Raw genomic sequence first — 27,924 nt, forward strand, 5'->3', positions numbered from 1 at the left:
TATGATGATTACTTATTTCTTTGAATGTATTTCTGATGTTGCCATAGTATCTTTATCTGTATTTAGTCTACATATCTGTCAGTCTGTCTTTATTGACTTTCAAAGGGAAGGCAATAGATCTGCACTGTATAATTACAATTGGCACTTGACACATGGTGGCTTTTTAAATTTAAATTTAATTATATAGATGAAAAATTAGTTTCCTCAGTCACACTTGCCACCTTTCAGGTACTCAGTACCCACATGTGGCTCGTGGCTACTGTATCAGACAGCACAGATCTATAATATTTTCATCCTTGCAGAAAGTTCTATTCAACAGTGCTCTGCAGAGTGTGCACATGTCGATTACAGGCCTCCTACCTGTACTCCAGTATTACACCCTGTAACATTTGTTTAAATACCTATAGATCGAAATAAAATTAAAAAAATAGGTGGATATGGAATAACCTCCTGTCACAAACTCAAGCAAAATCTTTGTATGATGCTATTATTGGGTCTTAAGAGTGTTGTTCTTAACTGTATGTTACATGCCTTAAAGCTTGCTTTTTCTGCAGGTAGTTATGTTTTAGGACATATAACATAATGTTATAACCACGTATTTTTAATGATTATTATAATACAGTTCAGTTTTATCATAGTTTAATGTATGTGTATATTATGTACATATAATATATATCCATAGAGACATTATTAGCGAAACCCAACAGTGTTAAATGCTAGATTTTGTTAATTTAAATCGTTATGGTTTTGTTGTTCAAAAGTTAACTTTAAGTTAGGAGAAATGAACAAATGAATTTAGAAAACTTTATGAAACTGAATTCGTTCTTCCTTGAAATGGGATTACTTTGAAAGTTTTAAAGAGAAAAATTAACCTGCAGTCTTACATTTCAATAAATACGGGGGTTTTGCTAAGTTATTCATGCTAGTATGTTTTTCCCTTTTGATATACTTACAAGATTTTCTATTTGATTTTTAATATAGAATACATAAGTTATTAGGAGTAATGTCAGTGGTTTGTATTTAAAAGACAAATTTGAGTTTTAATTATCTGTCACTTTATCCTTCCATTGTTTCTTATTATTTGCTTTTATTCTTTTTTTCTTTGCAGCCTTATATTACAGTGCATCAGAAACTATTGTGTTAAAAAAAAAGTTAAGCCTAGAAATCTTATTAAAAGTAGTAGCAATTCAGTATGAAAATGGCTTGTGCTTTCATTGTCATTTTGATGCTTCTGGTGCCAAGAAACTTGAGAAAAAAAAATCTTTAGATTCACATGATAAGCTGACAGACTGAAATATCTTAAGGCTTGAAAGGGCAAGTAGAAGTTATAATTACTGTGTAGCTTCACAATCCTTGTATTGAAACACTCACCTTTGCTATCATGCTGCAGGCCATAGAGCGAGAAAAAGCCGAGAAGTTCAGAAAACTGCAAGATGCCAGCAGATCGGCTCAGGCCCTGGTGGAACAGATGGTGAATGGTAATTACACGGAGTTGATTTAGATAATCTTCTTAGGGATTTGATAAACACATAGGTTCATATTTATCAGCTGAATTATATCAGACAAGCACTTCCTGAATGCAAATTTAAATTAAAGTGAGTTTGTGAGCTTTTTATTATTCTTTCTTAATGCTAAGCAAATTATTAGAGGAAATTCAGCTTTGAGTCCAGTGGAAGAAAATGGGATGTGCTAGAATATTTTATCAATCTGTTGCAGTGAAATCAATTTTAATGCAAATCCTGCTAGCATTTGTCCAAATAATTTAAGAAAACAAGGTTTGCGGAAATCATTGGAAATGTAAGCAATCACATACTATATGTAAACTGATTGTAATCTGATTTTAAGTAATTCTTGCAATATATTTTTCCAAACAGACTAAAATTATGTGTAAGACTTCATCATCATATCTGTTGGCTAATAATGTATTTGACGTTTTCTATGTTGTTTTTCATTTTTTAAAAAATCATTTTGCAGTGGTCTTCTCAGGGGATATTTTATTTTTTATCCTCGGCTGTTTTTGAGTAAGGTAAAAGTACAAAGCTAACACATTTTTTTCCTTATTTATTTAGAGCACGTGTGGGGAGGCTTGGGGGGGTGGAATGGGGGGGCAGGATGGGGCAGAGGGAGAGAGAGAATCTTAACCAGGCTCCACGTTCAGCATGGAGCCCAAGGTGGATCTCGATCTCACAATCCTGAGATCATGACCTGAGCCAAAATCAAGAGTCCGACGCTTAACTGACTGAGCCACACAGACGCCCCCCCCTTCGTTTTCCAAATATTTTTTTCTTTTTTGAGAATGAACTAAAATTAGTTTTTCCTAACAGTGCTTCAGAAGCTGTCTGAACAAAATATGTTATTGACATCAGTTGTGAACAAACTTCTTTGAAATTGTCACTGTCATACTACTGCATTCATTTCCGAATATTAGTAATTTATGAGAATCAGGGATAATGCTATTTTCAAACAAGATTTTTTTTTACATATTTCATAGGATATGTTTACAAGGGTAATAATAACCAAATTTAACAAATGTTTTTGTTGTGCATGTCAGCTTTTTCCAGGACCTGCCTGCATTCTGGAGTATAAATTTTCTATATGAATTGTTTTTTGCCTTAATTGCCATGTTGGCATTAAAAAGTTCAGTGATCTTCCTAGGAAATCAATTCATTTTTTTTCTTTTAACGAGCCCCATGACTGTATTTGGTTAACAGTAAAAACAAGCAGGCATGATAGCTGAGGATTGGGTGAACAAGTTAATGAATATATAGACAATGCAAAATACTGAAAGGTTGTTGTTGAGCTGTATGTTGCTGGGTGGTATAACTGATGAATTTGATAAAAGCATATTCATATTAAATGAAATTGTGTGATCTAAAAAATAGGTTTGTAGCCGCTATACAATTTCCCCGTAGCAACTATATTGTCACTGTTTTATTTTTATAAGCCAGTTTAAAATCTATACTTTTAAATGGTCTCCTTTCATAATCAAATGTCAAGCATACCTTAGATCATTATTCAAAAAGCACTTAAAATTTAGAAATGTATGGAATGATTTTTTTGGTAATTAAAACCGCATACAGGTTTAAAATGATTAGTGATAATGTTTTCTAGATTATTGCCCTCAAAGCTCTAAATTTAGGAGGCATGAAGAAAAATCAGGGTATTTAAGCTTCTCATGTGTTATGCCAATAAAGATAAGGTGTGACTATTAAGTGATTAGGCTCAAATTTGGACTATACCTAGAGCATAGTTCTGCTCCATTCAGTCACACATTTTATGTGATTACTAAAAAGTAGACTCAAGGATTCTAACTTTTGGTTCTTTTTTTTTCAGTCTTACACAGAATAAATTTCCTAACATTTATATTATGTCATTGTGCAAACCGTGAGTGAGGGCAGACACATGCCTAAGTGTGTGGAGTACCTCTCTCCAGGTGTATTTCATTGGGACCCCTCACCCTAATTTTCAGTAGCTCTGCTGGCATAGAACCAAAAACTGGAGTTTACTGGTTTGGCTCATGAAGCTGAAGGACAAAATGAGGTTCCTCTAAACCAGGTTTCTTAACCGTTATCTCGGTTAAGGTCTTAAATTTACAAGCCCAGAATTTCTTTTCTCAGGTTTAAGCTATGGAGTTAGAATAAAACTCATAACCATATAAAACACATACATTCTTGTATGTGTAAGGGAAGAAAATAAGAGTGGAATCATGGTAATTCATTTATGACCTCATGTAAATATTTATTCCTTTTAACCACATCTCTTGTCCTCAAAAATTAATATAAAGACAAGTCATTCTTGTACAGTGTTTATTAATATTATGCAACTAATACAAATTTATAGTTTATGTTTTATGTGCTAACAACATTTAACACATTTATAGTGTAAAATAGATGTAAGAATAGCATAACTAATATCTTTAAAAGCATTTTATATTTTCTACGTATGTATACATACATAGAAAGCTGAATTTTCTACTTCAGATAATTTACTGTAAGTTTAGAGTGTTGTGTTTTATGTGTGTGTGTATATATATGTATATATATATACACACACACATGTATACATATATATATATCTTGAATGGTCTTAGAAGTCCTCTTTTAGAAAGACAATTATCATATGTTTTCACTCATTTATGGAACATAAGAAGTAGGAAGATCGGGAGGAGAAGAAAGGGAAGAAGAAAGGGGGGGTAAACAGCAGGGGGAATGAACCATGAGAGACTATGGACTCTGGGAAACAAACTGAGGGCTTCAGAGGGGAGGGGGCTGGGGGAATGGGATAGGTTGGTCATGGGTATTAAGGAGGGCACGTATTGCACTGTGCACTGGGTGTTATATGCAAGTAATGAATCATGGAACTTTACATCAAAGAGTAGGGATGTACTGTATGGTGACTAACATAATAAAAAATATCATTAAAAAATAAATTAAAAGTAATGCATCACTTATTAAAAAAAAAGAAGTCCTCTTTTAAATTTTCTTTTGGAATGAAAATCTAAGACCTGCAAAAAAAAAATTCCTAAATACTTGTATCATTCTGGTTCAAAACAGGTGTAAAATATATCAGACATATTTTTAAATCCACTTTTGGTCATTTCTAAGTATCTACTGAAAGAATGAATTTTTAGCATTACTCAAGAAATACAGAAAGCAAAACCTATTAGTCTCAAAGGCAGTTTGTTAAAGGAAATTAAGAAAGGTGCTAAGGAAAAGGGGGAGTGTCTTAAAATTCTTAAAAGTGCAGAGATTACCATGATGCCAATGTAGAAGTGCCTTTGACTTGATGTTGCCGAATTTTGTTAAAAATCAGTCTTATGTCCTGAAAACACTCTTTCTCATAACATGTGTTTAGTTTTGCAGGGTCACATAGAAGTTAGAATCAATTTAAAGACAATTTTCATTTTGGCTGTACTTTATCAAATGCAAAGACTTACTTGCAGAATATTAAAGTACAGTTAACATTAAATATTTTGTGAATTTTAATATTAATTGTGAGTTTCCTAATAAAATGATTGATACTTGGAAAATATGCATAGAAACAGTAAGAGACTCATATTAATTTATTTGGAACCTTTTTTATAACCAAAAAAGGAGGTTGCATCAATTACTTGCATACTTTAAAGTTTTACATGAACATTTTCCTTATGGACGTCCCAGTTCTTGTGCAAGCATGTACGTGATCCTCATGACTGTAGTAGGCTAAGTAGGCTACGGTGCTGCTAACAGAGAGCGTGTTAGCTTAAAAATCACGTTTCTAAGTTTTTAACATGGATTTTGGTATAATGAACGGATGTATCTATTCCTTAACTGTATCCTTTTTGAGCTAACATTAAATTTATCAGTCCTGTCAACATCATTTGATTAGAAAAGTATAGGAGTAGTTTGAGAGAGTGGTGGATGGTGGAGAGAAATTCTTACTAGAGAAATTTTTCACAAATATAATTTTTATGAAGCTTATTGTTACTATATAAGATGGGAATAAGAACTTTAGTCGCAAGAAATTGTTGGCTTTCTAGAGTTTTAATGAGAGCAAATGGGAGACTAGATTGGGTACCTAGTGATCTAATTTTGTTTCCTGTAGCTGTGTTACATTGAAAAGGGGGATTTCCAAATTTGTACTTACTTCCTTTTTTTTTTTTTTTTAAAGATACGGCATAACATTCTCAAAGGTTTGTTTTTATAGTTTTTCATTTAAACACAAAAATGGTACAATAAAAATTTTAGAAAATTTCACACCTAATATGATAAAGAATCTCACTTCTGTATCAGTACTATTGATTATTCATTAATGAATCCTAATTTCCTAAGATTGTATGTCAAACAGTTTTTAACTGATCTGCTTACTTCAAAGCAAAAGCTTTTCAGTGTGTGAGATTATGGGATTTCAGGACAATCTAGAATATTTTTATATCTAATCATTTGCTTTATTTTTGTTTAGATTAGACTTTATTCTTAATTTTGTTTGTAAAATAATGTTCTTGCATGTTTATGTAGTTTCCTTATCAGGTATAAAAGAAGACTGGTTTAGATAAATTGTTTTCCTTTATTAATACTAAGATTACCAAGAAAATAGTTGTATCAAATATTTATTCAGAAACATATATAAGCAAAGCTCATTTTCCCCTTCTTTAAGGTATAAAATTGTTGTACCACAATTTCCAGAGGAGATAATATAGTATAATTATCTAACACGGTTAGTGATGTTTTCTACATTAAACAGTACTTCCCTTTCAACTTCTAATTGTGGTTTCCTGTATGTTAATTAAGAATCTGAAGACAATCACATTAAAGAAATGTTTAAATAAAAGTGGTAATTATTAGTATATTAGACTAGAAAAATATTTCAAAACCATCATCCCTTGAGTGTTAGATTATAGTGTTTAAGGTGATACCTAATAGTAAGTCTGCTAAGAATTGGAATTAAATAGTACAGACTGATAACACAGACAAGGACTCCTCTTATCTATAATATTATCTATGTAACTGCATTTTTAGTATTTCTGTTTATAGCTCATTAAGTACTTCACATGAGTGATGCCATTTGAGTATGGGCAACCAAATTTTGTCAGATTGGTAAGGACAGGGATTATAGTCAGTTTGGCTTACCTCAAAGCCAAACTTCTCATCTTCTCTTCACATCATTGTGAAGGATTTTTAGTGACAGTAATTCTTTTAATTATATATTTTAATGGGAAGACATTTTGCAACTGGTCTGTATAATAGTGGGGCGTGGAAATAGTATTATTTGCAATAGTCCAGCCCCTCCATTGTAAATGAGTAGCTTTCCCCACAGTTGGACTCATTTCCTCTTCTCTTACTCTCTCAATTCTGGGCAATTTGATTTACATCTCCTATTTCTCCCTGTGACACTTGGGGATAATGGTCTACACAGAGTTCACACTGAATAAATGTTGTTAATTGACAGACACATCATTCTTTGACTCCAGTCTCCAAAGGAAAAAACTTTGTGCTTGTGTGTGTGTGTGTGTGTGTGTGTGTGTGTGTGTGTACGTGTACGTGAGAGAGAGAGAGAGAGCGCGCGCGATGGGAGAGAGAGGGGAAGAAGGTCATAGTGGTCACTGTCGTTGAAGAAAATTAGTCATAAAACAAATACTGAGTAGGGATCTGGCCTTTGTCTCTCATAATTCAGTGATATTTAAAATAGAAAAACATGAAAAACTCTTTTAGTAAACTTATGTGTTATATTCACTAGGGGTGTAAATTTTATATAAACCTATTAACCTTTAAAAGCTATTATTTTTAAAAAAGCTATTGTATAAAAGTTAGTGTGGTCGAAGAAACCCCTAGAATTTAGTCTACAATACTCAGGCCTTATTTTTATGGACTTAGTAAATTTTTATTACATTTTAGGCTGTTATATTGGATGCCAAATGGGCTTGTAATGATCCTCACCTAATATGCAATAAAAATTGGAGACTATTTATTAAAACTTCATTTTGAGTTTCCATTCTAAGCACAGGTTTTGCATTATTCTACTCTGGCTTCATGGCTAATGATGAATATACTTGATGAGGAATACTTCACTTTAAGTGGCAGTTCTGAAGTACTTGCATGGAAGGTGGTGCACAATTAAAATTATTCTAACAGTCTGTTATGCACTGTACACAAGTAATAAAATTAATGGATGCACTTGAAGTAATGATCCATTTCCTCTGGGTGCAATATATTTATTCATGGACTATTTCAGGGGTTGTTTAGAATATGAGATGTGAATGGATTATGATCCATTATCCCTGAGATTCCAATGTGCTACTACAAAATGGCTTCCATAAGTATTCTTCATAATGCCTGGTGAGCTAGTGTTTGTATTCTTAAGTAGCTAACAAAAAATTAGAAAAACAGATGCTCAAATGATTGATACTTAAAAATTTACAGATATTTACACTTAAAAAGTGTCATAAAACTTAAAATTTTCAGTTGGGTTAAGGAGCATATAATTTTATGAAATATACATAAAACAGTTACATATAATAGTAAAATTATTCATGTCCCAGTATTCATTTGGGAAACAGCATCCTTATTTTGTCTATAAAAGTTTTAAGAGACTTTGTCATAATAGATGGCTAATTCATGAAGTTGAAGTAGTGGCATTTATATTTTTAGTTTAAGAGATGTACATGAAGTACTGTGCCATGTACCAGTGCTTTTGATCCTTCTCCCAAGTATTTGAAAGCAAATTTGAAGCAAGAGAGACTGTGCATGTTCGTGCTTGGCTTTTTGTGTCTGTGGGTATTGCTCACATAATGTTCATATTCATATGAAGTAAGCTATTGATTTGGTGTCACGTGAGTTCACAAGTATACTGTATTTATTTATTCCTTACCCACTCTAAGCTGAGGACTCCATCAGATACTGCCAGTGGAGACCTTTTTCTCAAAGGGGTTTAGAGTTTAGAAGGACAGGTTACACTCTTGTTGAGCAGGAAGTATATTCACACATGAAGTAATAACAATATTTACATGCAAATCATTCATAACATATCATATCCTCTGTGGTCAACATCATATCTTTGCCAGTGACATGTGGAAGTTTCTGTTTTTAATTTTTGGCACGGTTGCCCTTTATAACTTTAATTGCAAATGAGTATGGGATATATGGCCAAATATTCCAAGCTTTGCTAATTACATATTATTTGCTGTAACATTGACTAATATTTATTGGTTGCCAGTCTATGTCAGACTGTGTAACTGCTTCACACATATTAACTCAGAACCCTCATAGGTATCCTATGAGGTCAATTCTATTTTAGCCTCATTTCATGGATGAGAAAGATGAGATCCGGTGGGATCAAATAATTGAAACTCTTTTACCCATTTAGTAAAGGGAGTGAAATTTGAACTCAGTTCTGCCTAATACCAGAGCTCTTACTGTGAATTTCGGTAACTTTCTGTTCCCCTTCACCCTAATATGAAGATCCTTCTTTTACTTATTATTGTATTTTAATCACCTTTATTTGGCTAAAAAATCAATATGTTAATAAGTAGAGAGTATTATAGATTTCATAGTGGATTTGTACAAAATTTGCTTTTCTTATTTATTTTAATTCCTTCTGCAGTGATGTTTAGCATCTGGACATTTTTTTTGGCCTGACATATTGAGCTGATAGTTGTGGGAAATGATCAACAAGGATACATTAAATTCTATCCCTAGATTTTAATAGATACCAAAGGACCTATTGGTTGCTCATTATAGTTTGATTTATATTTTTCTGATTAGATTAACATGTATTATTCATATTGAAAATTACCTTATGGTTTTATTTTTTCATTTGAGAGGGGTGGCTCTTTATATGATTGACCTCTGTCAGGGACAGTGAGGTATTTTTCTATGTATTTCCTTATGATTTAGAGAAATGTTAAATAAGACTCAGTGCAGCAGTATCAGTTCATCAGTGCCTTTAAATTACTTTAGCATCTCTGACCTGCCTATATTGGAATTGGACCACCGTGGTCTTCCTTCTTCTAAGTGCTTATTCAAGTTTAACATATGCTGAAAATATTTCCTCTAAACATCTGATAATTTAAATCCAGGGCACATTTTGAATCATTATCTAACATAATATAACATTTCTCCCTTGTGTATTTTTAAATTATTCCCTTTTGTTTTCCAACAATGTTAACATTTTATCATAGTATTTTTTTTTCTCAAATTGAATGCCTGTATGACCAGTGTTTTGGATCCTTCTCTTACACTTTGTAGCAAACATGATCATTTTGCAACTACGGTTACTTAGTGGCATCCCCAAAGCCTAGTTTGATACAATTCTTGGTCATTGCTTCAAACCAAATTATCGCAAACCATATATCACACAAAGCATCCAGATTTCTCAATAAAGCCAATTGTTTCCTTAACTATTAGGAGAGTATTAGAAGAATTTTTTAGCTTCTACAAACCTGTTATAGTTGTATATATGGATATTTGCATGTTTTGTTTTTACACTTTATTTTAAATGTTATTTTTCTTTAAAAATATGTCAGCCAAAGAAGGAAGAAAAGGTTGTTGCCAATAATATTTGCAAAGTTTGTATTCTCCAATGTCCTATCAAAAGTTTGAAATTAGTGGAGTTAGAGTTACATTTCAAATCAATTGAGAGATGTGGTTTGGTGCATAACATAATTACAACAAAACGAAAACTAGAATATCCGAGCAGAGGAGAATAAAAAAGTGTAATATATTATAGTCGTTGAATTCAAATCTATATTTTTTAGGCTTTAAAAAGAGTGAAGTGGGAGGCATGTTTGTAAAATCACAGGCCTTCTGTTTGCTGGAGATGGTCTTTAGACCCCTTAACAAATTCCTTGCCCATTAACTAAATCACATTACTAGAAAGTCAAGTAGAACTAACAATCATAAAAGTAGATTTTTCTTAGACAACTTGGTCTTCACTAAATCACTTTAACCCATAGGTGTTTTAATCTAGAGGAAGAATTTTATAGTGAGTTCATGATCCCTTTGGAGATCCCTGTGGATATGTGTAGGAATAGGAAACACATAATATTTCAAAAATATAAGGAAGTTATCAATGCTATCATAGCTGTATTTTAAAATGCATATCATATTTAATATTTTTATATAATGTAATTTATTAAGGAAGTTACTGTATAAATTAATACGGTGTGTCTGTGTGTGTGTGTGTAAGAACACCTAAATTTTGTCAACTAACTATAGAGAGTATTTTAACACATAGCATTACATGATGTTGTTATTCTTTCTTGGTATGTATAGGATGTTATATACTGGATTGGCATTAGTCATCACATAGCACATTATGACAAACTTAAATAAAATAGTATATATTAAAAGACACCAAATTCCTAACACATAATAGATTCTCCAGAAAGCTAAAGGTGATAATGATGTGCTTACGTTTCCATTTTGCCTTTGATAGATTTTTTTCTGCTTTAGTTTTGTTATAGATGATTTTAAAATTATCAGATCAACTTCCACATTTATAAATGATATGTAAGTAACATGAAAACCTTCTTTCATCTTAGAAGGATTACTTTTTAGTGCTTGTTTCCCTTCTTTGGATCCATGGAAAATCTGCTTATTTCTGCCTTTCTATAGCAGAAACAGAGAATTACTGCATTTTGATAAAAACTCCTTTCCTTTTTTTATTAAAATCCAAATAATAACATTTCAGCTAATTCCCAAACCATTTAAAAAATACAAATGTTAGTGTTTCAATGTACATTTCAATAGCATACATGGTAGTTAACAATTATTTGGAATCCTCCAAAAGATTTGTTTTGTCCATAATCAATCTTCCAATCCCCTTTAGAGCTTTGACACTTTTTGTTTTTATTTAAATGCATTCTACTCTTCTGCATCTTGTGTGTCCTTATTTATTTTATTACATTCATACTCTTGATGAGATGCATCTCTAATAATTTATAATCAGTAGTCAGAAATCCTGTTGGTACTTCTATTTCTTTATCAGTAAATAAATTATCTGTTCAAAATCCTTCATATGATAAATACTTTTAAACTTGAGACACACAGGTTTTCAGATGTCTTGCAGTCTGTGGCTTCAGTGGATATATTTTAAAAATCTTCTTTCTAGAGGGTGTTAATGCTGACAGCATCAAACAAGCCTCAGAACAACTGAACAGCCGGTGGATAGAGTTCTGCCAATTGCTAAGCGAGAGACTTAACTGGCTGGAGTATCAGAACAACATCATCACTTTCTATAATCAGCTACAACAATTGGAGCAGATGACAACTACTGCTGAAAACTGGTTGAAAACCCAACCCACCATCACATCAGAGCCAACAGCAATTAAAAGCCAGTTAAAAATTTGTAAGGTAAGATTCTTTCCTCCTATTTGGATCATGATCAACAGGAATTTCTTGGCAATTTCCAGAAGAATAGCAAATTATATAATAAAAAATTCCCTTTGAAGGGTTTAAACACAATAAAGATCAAAATGTAAGTGAAGAAAATGAGTTTAAATAGATAATGTATGATGACTGGATCCTAAAAAAATATATTTAGAGCACTTACACATGGCTAATTGATTTTGTCAGTTTGCAGAATGGTGAAGCAGTTTTGGAGTATGGAAACTACACATATCCTATGAGAAATGGCCAATAATTTGGAGCTCTTTTTTACAGCAGCTCATGTGCTAGAAGCAAAACTCAGTCATATGTTAAAAAAGTGGAATCCACACAAACACAAGCAGCTGATGTACTATATAATTGGGTATATGAGGAAAATCTTTAAAACTGACAGTTCACTCAAATTAGGATAATTTGAGGAAGGTTTCCTTACCAAAATATTTCATCATTGTGCTTGGAGTATAGCGGGAACCATAAGGGAAAGTACAGTAACCCTGAATCAGAGCCAGAACCATTCTGACGACAGAAAGGATTAGAGGGAGAGAAGTTACAGAAACCTAGAAAGGAGCGAGTTGGACACCCATTGTAAAGACAGCCTTAAGAACCAGCCCACATGCTTTCACAGGAATGGAGTCTTATTCTCCTGAGTTCTAGAAGCAGACAGTGGATCCAGAGGGCCAAACAAGGTATAACTGGCACCAAGGAAACTGAGAAAGAGATTAAAAGAGTATGTGTTCAAATGTAAGAAAACCAGAGTTCTACAATAATGAAGATCACTTGAACTTTTTGCATGGTTACTATGAGCTGAATGCTTTTCATGGAAAGTGGGAAATTGGATAGATGAAAAGGTTTCTAGGATGAACCTCAATGATAGACTGAGATGGCTAGGTTTAATCTAAGAAGCGGTAAATGGAGGTTAATGTGCATACTTTGGAAAGAATCGTTTAAATAATGGGAGACTGGAGATGGAGAGGTGACAGGGTTGGTTTGGAGGTGCTATTATGCCCAGGAAGGGACGGGGAATTCAAAGATATTTTGAAGGGGAAAATGTTGAAGGACCTGATGATTCTTTCACATATTGGTCCTATAGCTTTACTAGGAAATGACTAAACTCAGGAAATATATTTTAGATAAGGAATATAGGGCAGAAAGGCATTCAGTTTTTTAATGCAAATATGCAAATCTAGGGAATATCTAATGCTTAGAGACATATTTTGCTGTTAATAGAATCTGTGCCTTTTTTTTTCTGTGAATCCATGGAATACTCCACCTACATTATTTGTTGTTATGAAATCTGATGATCTTACCTTAACCTGTTTCTTGAGATTCAGATACAAAAAGTAACCATAAAATCTAAAAAATACATTCACCCATAAAATAAATTGTCAATATCTGTAGTGTTGCTGAGAATGACTCAAAGCATATTAGCTGGCTTGAGTTGCCTGACAGATACCACAGGATAATTGGTGGCTTAAACAACAACCACAACGAAGGAGCTGTAGAAAGGCCAATGTGAATACTGGACAGAGAGGTGTGAGGGTTAGGGATAAAATGAAAGATGGAGGCAAAAAGACAGGTGTACAGGAGACAAAGCAAGGACTCTTGGGGCCTGGAGGATATTGGTCTTTATCTGAGGAACAAATGGAGATCATTGGTGGTTACACATCTTAAATATTCTCTTGAGGTTAAGGAAGTCATCCTAAGTGAAATTATTTCTTTCTTCTGCATTCAGCCACAAGGTTCCAAATTTTGATGACATAATTCCATCCTTCTTCATCACCCCTTACTCTTTTTCTCTGCACCTTTGTTTGCTATTAACTTGATGAATCAACTAGGGTAAAATATTTAGCAGGATAAGCTCAGAATCATTCATGCAAAAGTTAACATTATACTATTTCGCTATGATTAATGCTAGGTAAATAAATTATTCCATCTTGTTTGTCAGTGCATTCTGTTATTTGGAGATGTTTTCTAAGATTAGACCACAGTATTAGCTCCAAATATAATGCTTGCCAGAACTGGTTCTTCATATGGGGGTGAGAGAGCCCTTTGGGAATTGGAAGATATCCATGGACCCTTTCCCAAGAAAAATGAAAAAGTTTTTCTATCAGATAAACATAAAAATTTGAAGGATAAACAGATTCAGGGAGGATGCCTTACTCGGGAGGACTAACCACATTAAGGCCCTTTTGTGGAAATAATGAGTAATTGTTAACATCTTTTAAATGTTTAATATTTCAAGTCAAAATGATCTCTCCTGTGACTTACTTTCAGAACTTTAAGGTCTCAATTGAACATTTGCCCAAATGTTTTATTAGTTTCCAAGTCCCCTTTGTTTTGCAGAACACACTTTACTATACTGTAGGCTCCTTCTATATCCCTAAACAGGAAGAATGATGGCCCTCCATCTGGCCAAATGTAAATCAGGTTCTTAAGTGTTTCACAGCAGATATCAATGCTACCATTTGTAAGCCTAGTGTACAAAGTGCATGTCTTTAATTCTGTAATCAAAAACACCGAGTATTACCCTTTAGCTCTTGTCTTATTCTTCATCCATGGATATGCACCTACCTTATAGCTTTTGATTGAGAGGCTTTATATTGGAATGGGAGATATGGGTCATCTCTCTATTTATATAAATTGCTTTCATCTTCAGTTATAAAAAGAATTTGATCGTCAGAGATTAACCTACCTGAATCAACTCTTACTGTTATAACCACATAGCAACATTCCTCTGAAAGTTATCTTTTATCTTCTAAAAATTGTTAGCAAGTGACAGTGCCCATTAGGTAGTCTTGCAACTATGAAAGAACCTTGGGATACATTTATCTTACTGAATCCTAAGACAAAAGTTACTCTCTCCAAAACAGTATGCATGCATCCAAAAAATAACTTGTTCTTTTTTCCTTTTTGTCTTTTCACTTTGACTCCCTGGAAGCTCAGATTTATATTTAGTTCATAATTACTGTAATTCTTTGCATTTTCCCCTCCTCCTAATTGGTTTGTAATCTGATTTAAAAATTTTGTCTTTTTTTTTTAACATTTTAAATGGTAAACAATCCCGAAGTACTTTTTTTCTAAAGGTAGCAGGAGTGTGAATCATAAGTAAGCAGGCATGGTAATAATACTTAAAGAGCATTTGGACATTCTCTTTGAATTCCTACTATATGTTATCAGAGACATATGAATTGCAGCTTCACTGGAAACAAAAGAGAAGGAAAACATTCTCATTTGAACAGCACTGTTCCATAGAAATATAATGCAAGCCATGAATTTGAGCCATGTGTGTAGTTTTAAATGTTCTAGAAACAATACTAAAAAAAGGAAAAAGAAACAGGTAAATGAATTTCAATAATGCATGTTATTTAAAATGGCAAATTGAAAATATTATCATATCAAGATTCAATCAGTATTTCAGACTATGTGTTAATATTGGTATATTTTAATACTAAGTCTTCAAAATTCAATGTATGTTTTATAATGACAGCACATCTGAATTTGGACTGGCCACATTTCAGGTGTTCTGTAGCCGCACATGACTAGTGACCACTCTATTGCACAGCAGTAGGTCTGTGTGATTTTATCATCCAAGCCAGAGTACTCTTTGAGAGTGAAAGGGGGTGTTATTAACAATTATGCCAGGACAAGAAAAGCAGAGTGAACTCTCACCCTAACTGAAATAATGGTGATTGCCTGTTCAGTCAGGAGAAGTAACGTGACTGTATAAGAGATAGATAGATACAGACATAAATAATGTGTGTTTACCTAAATATTACATAGCTTATGTAATCTATGAAATAGCAGTGTATAAAGATAAATTTGTGATATAATGCAGTATGTATGTAAATATATATAGATAGATGTACTTTATATTCTTCACAAGTGAATTTAAATAAAAATATTGTTCATTAAACAAGCTTAGAATTTGAAGCAAAAGCACAGTATTTTGAGATAAGAGGGGTACAGAGGAACATTCATGTGTGATTGATTGAGAGGATATAAGGTCATTCATAGCACTTTTCAAGTGCACATTCACACCCATTAATGCTGCAAATGATGTGATTTTGAAATTTAAAGACAGTTCTATATGATGGTATCTGTTGAATGAAGAGCCAAGGTATTTTTAAATTGATGACCTATGCCAGAGGCTGGCCTAAACTGTCATGGATATTTCTTACCAATTTTTTGATAAGGGCATTAAACTAAGCTTTCTTCCCTGCCTTTTAACACCTTTCTTTGCAGAAATGTAATCTATGCAAAGGAAAAGTTTTATTTATTTTAATACTCTAAATTTCAATACAGGATGAAGTCCACCGGCTGTCAGCGCTTCAGCCTCAAATTGAACGATTAAAAATTCAAAGCATAGCCCTGAAAGAGAAAGGACAAGGGCCAATGTTCCTGGATGCAGACTTTGTGGCCTTTATAAATCATTTTAACCAAGTCTTTGCTGATGTGCAGGCAAGAGAGAAAGAACTTCAAACGAGTAAGTAAAAATACTTGAAATGGCTAACTTGATATTTCCCAAATTCAGTATTTGTTGGAAAAAGAGAAAGTACTCAAATGAAAGAGTATATTTCTATCAGTGGAATCCACTGTCCCTACATTCTGTAGTAATAAGGAATGAGATACTATTGTTGGAAAACATATGTGTTATATTTTCATTTCTCCCCCTCACCTTCCATAATAATTTCATGACTTTAAGGAACAAATAAAGTACATGTTTTATATAGGCATTAACATCTCCTTGGCGGGTTGCAAATTTTACAAAGATTTTTAACACTAGAAGAAATAAAAGAGCAGTTAAATCCCTCTTAGTAGGTTTTCATTAAATCCTGTTTGCTTTATGTACAAGGATATTTAGCTGGGCTTCTTACTAATACTTCTATCCAGTTTATATGAAGATTGTTATAGCTGTAACGTACACGTAGCAACTGAAATTCAGCGAAGGACAAATTATTCTCTGGGCTGCATTTTACTATAGAATCACTGTCACTATGCAGTATCTTCTTTTTTCTCATTTCATAGTAAAATATAACCTAAAAGTGGAGCAGTTACACAAATGCCTGCCATTTGACCAGCGAATGTCTCCTTTGTTTCTCACTAGTTTGCTCTTAGGATATTAATAATATCTGGTCCAAAATAGCCCGACTCATCAGCTTAATTACAAAGACAAAAATTCCTTTGACAGACAGATTTATGAACACTTTCAAACATGAGTAAATGAGTTTTTGGTTCACCATCCATACGTATATATGTACACACAGAAGATTATAGACTAAAATTGGATTTTAAGGCTTTAAGATAAAAATATTTTAAAAATTATCTTCCCCAAATTTGTTATGAGAAGCACAGGAACGTGTATTTGTTTTCTACTAGAATTTTATTTAGTTGGAAAACATGTTTTTTGACTACTTCTCTTTGCAAATATCCAAATAATTTACCAAATAGTAACGTCTCTAAAATGAGTGCAGTGATATACATGAAACTTTCCCTATTTTCCTGGTTTTTAAACTTTGATTTCTTGGTGAGGTCATGGAATGAACTGAATAAAGCAAAAGATAATTGCTTATTTTTTTTCCTTTTACTTTAAAGTCATTTTTGCTGAGGGGTTTGTTTTCCTGGTAGGACATCAGGTAATGCAACTTCACGGTGATGTCAGCTCCCTCTAGTGGATTTCAGTATACTTGTGGCTGGGCGTCTATAAAATCAATTGGGGAAAGGATTGTGGCTGTCCTAAATTTTCAAACATTGACCTATTTAACAATAATGCATTTCTCTTGTCATAAAATCTGTAAACCTCCGTTAAAGTCAAATACGCGTTAATGGTTATATTGTAACTGCTGGGCAAAGGAGCTTATTCACTAGAAAATTATTTTAATTTACATGTACCTATTAATTATGTTAAGGTTCAACATTTTTTCTGTTTATTTAAAAAATGTTCAGAATGTTGATGTTTGTTGACAGCTGAACTTTGATACTACAGTATAAATATATAATAATATATACTGTCTATCTATACAACCATCAGTCTGTCCATCTGTATTATCATGTCTTCTCTTTTATCTGTTATACATGTGATGATTGTTCATAAAACTGCCAAACATTTTCACTCCATTTATTTATAAATAAAATGTCCTCCCTTGTACTTAATTACCAAAACATCTTCACCAATTTTATTCACTCTTTTGGAAAACTTGTCTTGATAATTAATGAGTATTAATTTAAAATGGATTATATATATGAATTATAAATTATATATTTCATATGTGCATATATAACTTACATGTTATATATGTACACAATATATAAATTATATGTATATGATTATATGCAATTCAATTACAATTGAATTATATAATTTATTTTTATATGTGTATATATTATAAATTTATATATGTAACTTAATATATTATGTATTGATATATAAATATTATATACCTATATATAAAAGGCAAATAAAAAATTCACCAAGGGGCGCCTGGGTGGCGCAGTCGTTGGGCGTCTGCCTTCGGCTCAGGGCATGATCCCGGCGTTCCGGGTTCGAGCCCCACATCAGGCTCCTCCGCTATGAGCCTGCTTCTTCCTCTCCCACTCCTCCTGCTTGTGTTTCCTCTCTCGCTGGCTGTTTCTCTGTCACATAAATGAATAAAATCTTTAAAAAAAATCACCATAATAAGTCATACTTTAGTTCAGTTTTTTATTTATTTATTTATTTATTTTTTTTATTAAACATTTTTTTTAAAGATTTTATTTATTTATTCGACAGAGATAGAGACAGCCAGCGAGAGAGGGAACACAAGCAGGGGGAGTGGGAGAGGAAGAAGCAGGCTCATAGCGGAGGAGCCTGATGTGGGGCTCGATGCCATAACACCGGGATCACGCCCTGAGCCGAAGGCAGACGCCTAACCGCTGTGCCACCCAGGCGCCCCTAGTTCAGTTTGTTAATTAATTATTATTTCCAAAGAATTTTTACATGTGTGTGCTTTACCCCCAAACTAGCACAGGGGAGGAAATCAGATTTCTTGTATTACTCCACAGTACTTTGAACATATTAAGTGTTCAGCAAATAGGAGCTAAAACAAGGGGTGGTAATCCATTCTGTCAACTCTTCTTTCTTTTTTTTTTTCTTTTCTTTACTAGTATTCTCCCAATGAAACAAAAACTTAAGTTTTTAAATGTACTTTGAGTAGTGAACATTGGTCAAAGGAATTGCTGTTTGGTACCTGGCAGAGATGATATGAAAAAATAATATTGAAAGATAAAATGCATTCTGTATTCATAGTGATTTTTAGTTTATAAATAAATACCTTTCATATAAATTAGCTTTCTTAGTCCTCCCAGAGCAACCCTTTAAGAATGTTTTATTGTTGCTGTGTCACAAGTGACCTCACGAAGCTTGAGTAACTGAAAGGATGAGTATTAGATTGTGTAGGAACTAGCCAGTATACGTGGATGTTTGTAGCGACATTATTCATGATAACCAAAAAGTGGAAGCAACTCAAATGCCCATCAGCTGATGAGTAAAGAAGGAAAATGGGCCTCTCTATACAATGAAATATTATTCAGTTTAATAAAGTGTAATGAAGTACGAACACTTGCTACAGCATGGAGGGACTTTAAAAAGATGCTAAAGAAAGAAGCCAGCTACAAAAGACAATATATGATTCCATTTATAGGAAATGGTTGAAATTGACACACCTAGAGAGACAGAATGTGTATTAATGGTTGCCCAGGGCTAGAAGATTGAGAGAGTAGAATTGTCTCCCAAACAATTGCCAGGAACCTTTTCTAGAAACTGCAAACCAGAAGGACTATGGTCTAATTTAGATGAATACAGAAAAAATAGCACATGGCTTGTTACAGGTGATCTCTTATTTTAACGAGAAAGGTTTTAAATGTACTTCATACCTGTAAATATGAGAACACAATTTGTGCTATAGTTTGGATTTATTTCAATTGGAGGTATAAGTCATGTCAGGAAAATAATTATTAGGGGTTTGTTTAGTTTTGCAGAAACTGGAGGAAGTGACTACATTAGCTATGACAAAACAAGTGGTTTTTTTTTCCCTCTTAAAGTTCAGAAGGATTTTCGTTTGTTCTACAACCCTAGATTTCTGGCCTAGTACTGTCTTCGTTGTCGTCTTCTTCTTCTTCTTTTAAATTGCTGGCTAACTGAACATAATAAAAAAATTGTGATAAGAACATGTAACATGAGATCTACCCTCCTAAATTTTTTAGTGCATAGTAGACTATTAACTTTAAGCACAATGTTGTACAGCAGATCTCTAGAAATGAACTCCTGCATGACTAAAATTTTATACCTGATAAACAGCAACTCCCCATTTCCCTTCCCTCTCTCCCCGGGCACCCACCATTCTAGTCTCTGCTTTTAGGAGTTTGACTCTATTAGGTACCTCATGAAGTGGAATCATGTGGTATTTGTCCTTTTGTGGCAGGTTTATTTCATTTAGCATAATGTATTCCAAGTTCTTCCCTATTGTCACATATGGCAGGACTTCCCTATTTCTTAAGGTTGAATGATACTCTGTTGTGTGTCTACACCACATTTTCTTTATCCATTTACCCACTGATAGACATTTAGTTTTTTTCCATATCTTGGCTGTTGTGAATAATGCTGCAATGAACATGAGACTATAGATGTCTCTTCAAGATCCCAATTTCAGTTCTTTTGGATATGTCCCAGACATGGCATTGCTGGATTGTACGGTAGTTCTACTTTGTGATTTTTTGAGGAACCTTTATACTATTTACTCTAGCAGCTGCACCATTTTATATTTCTACAAATGGTGGAGCGTTCCAATTTTTCCACATTCTCAACAGAACTTGTTATCTTTTGTTACTTTTTGATAATAGCCACCCCAGCAAGTGTAGGGTGATCTCTCATTGTGGTTTTGATATGCATATTTCTCATAATTGGTGATGTTGAACATCTTTTAATATATCTCTTTTCATTTGTATGTCATCTTTGGAGAAATGTCTATTTAAGCCCTTTGTCCATTTTTTAGTCAGATTATTTTTTTCCTGTTAAGTTGTGGGAGTTCCTTATATAGTTTAAATAGTAACCTCTAATCATTTACATGGTTTGCAATTATTTTCTCCCATTCTGTAGATTGCTGTTTTATTCTTTTAATTGTTTCCTTTGTTGTACAGAAACTTTTTAGTTTCACGTGGTCCCATTTGTTTATTTTCATGTCAAATCCAAGCAGTCATTTCAAGACTAATGTTAAGAAGCATTCTCCCTGTGTTTCATTCTAGGAGTTTTATGGTTGTAGTTTTTCAGTTAGGGGTTTAATCTATTTCCAGTTGATTTTTATACATGATGTAAGATAAGGGCAGCCTAACCCTTGATTTTTTTTTTGAAGATTTTATTTATTTATGAGAGATAGAGAGATCGGAGCAGAGGGAGAGGGAGAAGCAGACCCTCTCTGAGCATAGAGCCAGTCTTGGGGCTCAATCCCAGGACTCTGGGATCATGACCTGAGCCGAAGGCAGCTGCCCAACCTTTGGAGCCACCCAGGCGCCTCCACCAGTTGAAATTTCTAAAAGAATTTCAATTGAGGACATTCAGTAATCTGATAAGTAATTTTGAAAGCTCTAGCTAATATGTTAGCCTCTAGCTGGTTTGTGACAAACAAGTAGAAGGGTCTGAGTGGAAGCTGAGAGATGGGAAATTGTTGCTACAGATACAGCCCTGACCTCAGACCAGAGTTGTGATAAGGAATGTAAAGGAAAGTGGAGGCAGTCCTTGAAGAAGTGATGATCTGAGGAGGTGTGGTAGGAGACACTCTTAGAAAATGACAGGGAGCAACTTGTGCTTCCTGTAGGGATAATTCACGAAAATTTTAGGGCAACCAGCAGAAAATGTTCTGTATGGCCGTAATTTCAAGCACTGTGGTTAGTCCCTGCTAGGATGATGATTTGATGTGAAGATGCTGAGACAGGAAGGGAAACAAAGGTTGTCTTGATCCAACTATTCTAGTGCCAGGTCAGAAAATGTATCTAATGTACTCTTATGTCTAAGTAAGGAATCATTTTATTCTAAGAAACAATCTGTGTTGCTTTGCTCTTTAACTCCAGAAAAAATTAAGAAAAACTGTTTGTAAATGTCCCTTTTTATTCTGTTTTCTTCAGTGATACCATCAGCATCAACCATAACAGACATATTTATTAAAGCTAGCTCTGTTCTTCATACCATGAGATGCGAGGATTGCTCCTTGACCTTGAGGATCTTGGGAAATATGCTAAATGTCAAGTAGAGCATAAAAAATAAAAAAATATATTTTTAAAAATTATTTAATAGGACTTCTTGAATATAGGATTACTGAGCTCTAATAGGGCCAATTTTAGAAAATAATGTGGAAACAGGGAAATGCAGCAAAAATCCCCAAAACATATCTTATATTGTAATAAATAGTTGAATAGTGTAGTAGTTCATACTTACACAAATGTGGGTAGAAAATTGTGAGAAAAAAGTGGAGAATGAATCAGTTATTCAAGCAGTGAATTTTAGGTCATTGCTTGGGAGGAAGACCCAGATCTCAACTGATTCATTGAAGATGTAGCTTTTAAAAAAATTAAGGTGATCTTAGATAAAATTCTCAAAAACCCATCCATTTTGCTCATACCATAGCACCTAGGGCCTTTGTGAGAATGGAGCTTGAGCAGCAGGGACTTGTAGCAGAAGGAGTACCATGAGTGCAAAGGCTTTAAAAAAGTGATAGATTTTGGGTGGAGGATTTATGATGATGAGAAATTGGGCTGAAGAGTTGATTGACTTCTAACCACAAAGGTCCTTGAATGTCAAGCTAAGGTGTTAACTTCTGTGTTGGTATTGGAAATTCAAGTCTCCATACTCAGAATTCCCTACTTTTCTCAGTCTTCTAAGGACAATTTCTAGTGTGTTAATCATCATATACTGCGAGTTCCTGGGTCCCTTCTTCCTTCTGGACATCTTCTGCCAGTGTTAATATTGTAAAGAAATACTTGTTCTGTGTCATGGTTGATGGCATTTAATAAGGTTTGGAGTTGTAGAAAAAGATCTTTGTTAATTACACTTTTTTTTGTCATTCTATTAACTATGAGGGATGGGGGAAAAGTTGGAATCTATTTGGTATAGAATAAAAAGAAGGATAGCTTCAATATGAGCATTTCCCAAAATAGATTTATCAAAGAAGTAGAAAGTGCTGTTAGTTTCCACACACACACACACACACACACACACACACACACACACACACGTACACTTCATATATTAAGCCATCACTAATTTCTACTTATAAATGATGAGAAATTCAAGTTAGAGCCAGCTTCATATTTATGGCAGATGTTTCAATGTTTTTTTTTAATTTAATATGTAGTTTTATTTTTTTATTATAATATTTTTTATTATGTTAGTCATCATACAGTACATCCTGGTTTTTGATGTAAAGTTCGATGATTCATTAGTTGCATATAACACCCAGTGCACCGTGCAATACGTGCCCTCCTTACTACCCATCACCAGCCTATCCCATTCCCCCACCCCCTCCCCTCTGAAGCCCTCAGTTTGTTTCTCCGAGTCCATAGTCTCTCATGCTTCATTCCGCCTTCTGATTACCCCCCCTTTCTTTATCCCTTCTCCTACCGATCTTACTAGTTCTTATGTTCCATAGATGAGAGAAACCATATAATTGTCTTTCTCTGCTTGACTTATTTCACTTAGCATTATCTCCAATGTTTTAAAATGCTGTCACTATTTACAGACTACTAACATGTATGCTCTCTTTCTCTCCCCAAATGGGTTATTTTCCACAGCTTCTACAACTTATCCACTATAAATAGAATGTAAGCCATATACATAATTTAAAATCTTCTAGTAACTCTATTAAATAAGAAAGAGATTAAAGTAATTCTAATCGTATATTTAATTAAAATAAATACATCCAAATAATATCATTTTAACAAAGAATCAAAATTAAAAATCATAGGGATTTTTTACATTATTTTTGTACTAAGTCTTCAAAATCTGGTATGTATTTACATGTGCACAACATCTCAGTTCATACCACATTTCAGGTGCTCAATGGACATGTGTAGCTGGTGGCTACCATACTGGATAACACAGTTCGATATTCCTTCTTTCTACACCATCATTTGTGTGAGAGTTAAGTACCTTTACTTTCCGTGAGTGGTTTTAATTTTGGGGGTGGGGGAGAGTTGTAATTTTTCCAAAAAAAAATTGCCGTATATAACCTAGTTAAATATAACAAAACACTAGGAATCCTTCACTAGTATTCTCAGGTATGTCTGGCTTAAATGAGATAACCTGTGTGACTTATAATCACTTTTCAGCTACTACAAGGTAAATCATGTTGGCTAATGAATGCTTTTTACATCTAGAAGGAAGCTATACAAATAAAGGTATCCTTGGCTTTAACTGTATGTTATAAACAGAACAGTTGTACATTTTATCTGCAGTCCAGACCTACCCTCTAAGTCCTGGTTCTTATGTCCAACTACTCCCTTGCCTTTCCAGTTAAATATCTCAAGGTATTGCAAACCCAGTGAATCCCAAGAAGATAAACTCATGATTGCCAACTCTGCAACCAACAACCATTTCCTCTTTGGCCCCTCCAGTATCAGGGACAAGAACCAAGATCTGTGGAGTTGTGAAACCAGGAACCTTGGAATTATCCTTGCTATTCCGTGTCCCACACTCACTTCCTCTCCTGTTTCTATTCAGTCTCCCAGCCTATGCGATTTTATCTCCAAAATAGTTCTCACATCCAAATTTCTTTTCATATTCATTGTCATCATGTTAGTCCAGGCTACTGTGGTTTCTTTTCTGGACCACTAATTTGCCTCCCCTTCATCCATTCTTGACACTGAGAAGTCTATTTTCTATGCTTCAGTCAGAATGCTTTTTCTTACAGAAAATCTAACCGTGTCGCTTCTTTGAGTAATACATACAGTGACTTTCTTTTGCTCTTAGTTTAAAGGTACCTAAAAGACTCTGCCTGATATGGGTGTTGCCCACTTACAGTCACAGCCTCATTCATGCTTATTTTCTCCCTACTTCATATTGACCTTTCATTTTCTGAAAATGACACTATATTCCCTACCTCAGAGCCCTGCGTATTCTCCCAGAAGTCCTAACATAGCTAATTCTTACTCCTCCATACCTTTGCTCAAAAGCTAATTTTTATGAGCTCCCAGTCTATATAAGATGTTCTTAATATTTACTGTCATAGCACTCTATTTTTCTTTTATAAAATTAATTACAATTTGATCAAAACTATATTAGAATATTATCTGGCTCCATGAGTAAAGTGTGAAATCAGTGAATGCAGGGACTCTGTTCTCTTAATTATTGCATCCTTAAAATATATCACGGAGGTTGAAATTGACACTCAATAAATAGTTGAAATAATAAATGATATATACTAAATATATACATGTATTTCTCTTATTTGTATGTATGGGTATACAAATAGAGAGGTATAAACATTTTTTTTCATGCAGTGGTGGTCGTATTTCCATAGAAACACAAACTAACATTCCTGGTTAGGATATAAAAATTGTTATTCTATCAATTGTTCTGTTCCAAAGTGATACACTTGTGAACATGATTTTGTTGTTTTTCAAAAAAATTCCAGAAGAAAACCAAAACACGTCGGTGTGCATACACACACATACTCTGTTTACACTATGAGATTCAATACATACATTTTCTTTACTATTTGTTAATTTTTCACCAAACACCTTGTAAATTTATAAATGAATTATGTCAGAAAAAATTGCAGTTAAAGTCTACCTTAGTAGTCTAGACACCATGAAGCGAGAAAGGAGACAAGGAATAAACAAAGTCAATTTAAGCAACTCAGTGTTTAGAATTTTCCATGGGGATTAGAAAGATTTAATGGGTGGGATACTTACCCAACTTAGGAAGGTCAGCAAAGATTTTCTTGAGAATGTACTGCTTTACATAGAAGCCAGAGGATGAATAGGCATTAATAAGACTGGGGGGGGGTAGTAGGTGATGGCTAGTTAAGAATCAGAGAAGTCTTGTTTCCCTGGAGCACAGAGGGGAGTAGGTGATGAAAGATGAGTCTGGAGAGGTGGATAGTGTAGGGGCCTTTCGTGAGCTGTGGGTGAGGATTCTAAAAAAATGAAACAGTATTGATAAATTTTACGCTGTGGTATCTCATTGTAGTTTTGATTTGTATTTCCCTGATGCCAACTGATGAGCATTTTTTCCTGTGTCTGTTGGCCATTTAGATGTCTTCTTTGGAGAAATGTCTGTTCTTCTGCCCATCTCTTGATGGATTATTTGTTCTTTGGGTGTTGAGTTTGATAAGTTCTCTATAGATTTTGGATACTAGCCCTTTATCAGATAAGACATTTGCAAATATCTTCTCCCATTCTGTAGGTTGTCTTTTGGTTTTGTCGACTGTTTCCTTTGCTGTGCAAAAGCTTTTTAACTTGATAAAGTCCCAATAGTTCATTTTTGTCTTTGTTTCCCTTGCCTTCGGAGATGTGTCTAGCAAGAAGTTGCTATGGCCAAGGTCAAAGAGGTTGCTGCATGTGTTTTCTAGAATTTTGATGGATTCCTGTCTCACATTTAGGTCTTTCATCCATTTTGAGTCTATTTTTGTGTGACGTGGATGGAACTAGAGGGTATTATGCTGAGTGAAATAAGTCAATCCAAGAAAGACAATGATCCTATGATTTTAATCCTATGTGGAATTTAAGAAACAAAACAGAGGAGCATAGGGAAAGGGAGGGAAAAAAGAACAAGATGAAATCAGAGAGAGAGACAAACCTTAAGAGACTCTCAATCATAGGAAACAAACTGAGGATGGAGTAACTGGGTAATGGGTATTGAGGAGGGCATGGGATGTAGTGAGCACTGGGTTTATATAAGACTGGTGAATCACTGAACTCTACCTCTGAAACTAATAATACACTATGTGTTAATTGAATTTAAATAAAAAAAATAAATACATGATCCCAAGGGAAACAATTTATGCAGTGATGTAACATCATAAATCAGTTTTGCATTTTCGAAAACTGAGCATAGTGATAGATTGAAAGGAAGCAAGAGCACGCATGGAGAGGCTGGAAAGGATCTTACATTGTGTGGGCTTTTGCTTGTGCTAGGTAACTTACGTGTGAGATACAAAGGTACTTCTTGATCATTTTAGAAGTCATCTGCCTTCTCTGAGAATAGAAGGGAAGCTTGGCTTAGCTCTCAGTGGGAGGACTTTATGTCTTACACCTGAATACAGATTAGAAGCAGTTATACAGAAAAACATCAACAATTCAGAGACAGAAATGGTTAACTTTTCATTATACACAAGGAAACTAAAGAAGGGAGAATATAATCGGGACCTCCTCTAGAGCAGAGGCAGACTTGAGGGTGATATTAGAGCCCATTGGGTAGCTATTATCATAGCTCTTCAGATAAAAGTATATCCTGCTTGACGAACTTACATGTAGGTAGTGAGGTAGCAAGTTCAGAGACTATGGACTTGGTAGGTCTTCTTTCAATTCTAGCTCTTCCCTAATGCAATCCCTCTGTGAGACATGTGGAGTGTTTACTCGGGGTCCAGATAGCAAAAGAAGAAATGTACCCAAACATTCTGAATCAAAACATGGAATAAGAAGTTCCATTTATGCAATATCATAGACAGTGTCCACATGTAATGGTGGTCTGGATCTTCAATACTTTATCATGATTTTAAAGGGAACCTGAAACTTTATGTAATATAAATTATCCATTGAATAATGCAAATTAATGCATACGTTGTTAATATGTTGTCTAAATTAACGGGAAAAAGTATCAAATCATGATTATTTCCTAAGCTCTAGCTAGAATTATATTGGTTAATATAGTAAAATTCGGTCAAATTTATTAATCATTTAGTGTTTATCTTTTTTCGGGATTTGAGAGATTTTGATTTTACACTGGCTTGTGCTAAAAAGCAATGGGTTCTCTAAATTTCTTGGCATCTATCTATCATCTATCTATCTATCTATCTATCTATCTATCTATCTATCTATC

At 34.0% G+C, this 27,924-nt stretch overlaps 1 protein-coding gene across 1 annotated transcript in view; it reads left to right on the top strand.

Moving 5' to 3' along the window:
• Positions 1 to 27,924, top strand: part of DMD (dystrophin) — a 1,667,815-nt gene that overhangs the window by 308,569 nt on the left and 1,331,322 nt on the right. Inside the window, exons 17-19 of the mRNA XM_040633145.1 lie at positions 1,391 to 1,478; positions 11,587 to 11,828; positions 16,164 to 16,344. Coding sequence (XP_040489079.1) covers positions 1,391 to 1,478; positions 11,587 to 11,828; positions 16,164 to 16,344 — 511 coding nt within the window. The remainder of the gene's footprint in view (positions 1 to 1,390; positions 1,479 to 11,586; positions 11,829 to 16,163; positions 16,345 to 27,924) is intronic.

Source organism: Ursus maritimus, assembly GCF_017311325.1.
Source record: "Ursus maritimus isolate PB19 chromosome X unlocalized genomic scaffold, ASM1731132v1 scaffold_X1, whole genome shotgun sequence".
Classification (NCBI taxonomy): Eukaryota; Metazoa; Chordata; class Mammalia; order Carnivora; family Ursidae; genus Ursus; species Ursus maritimus.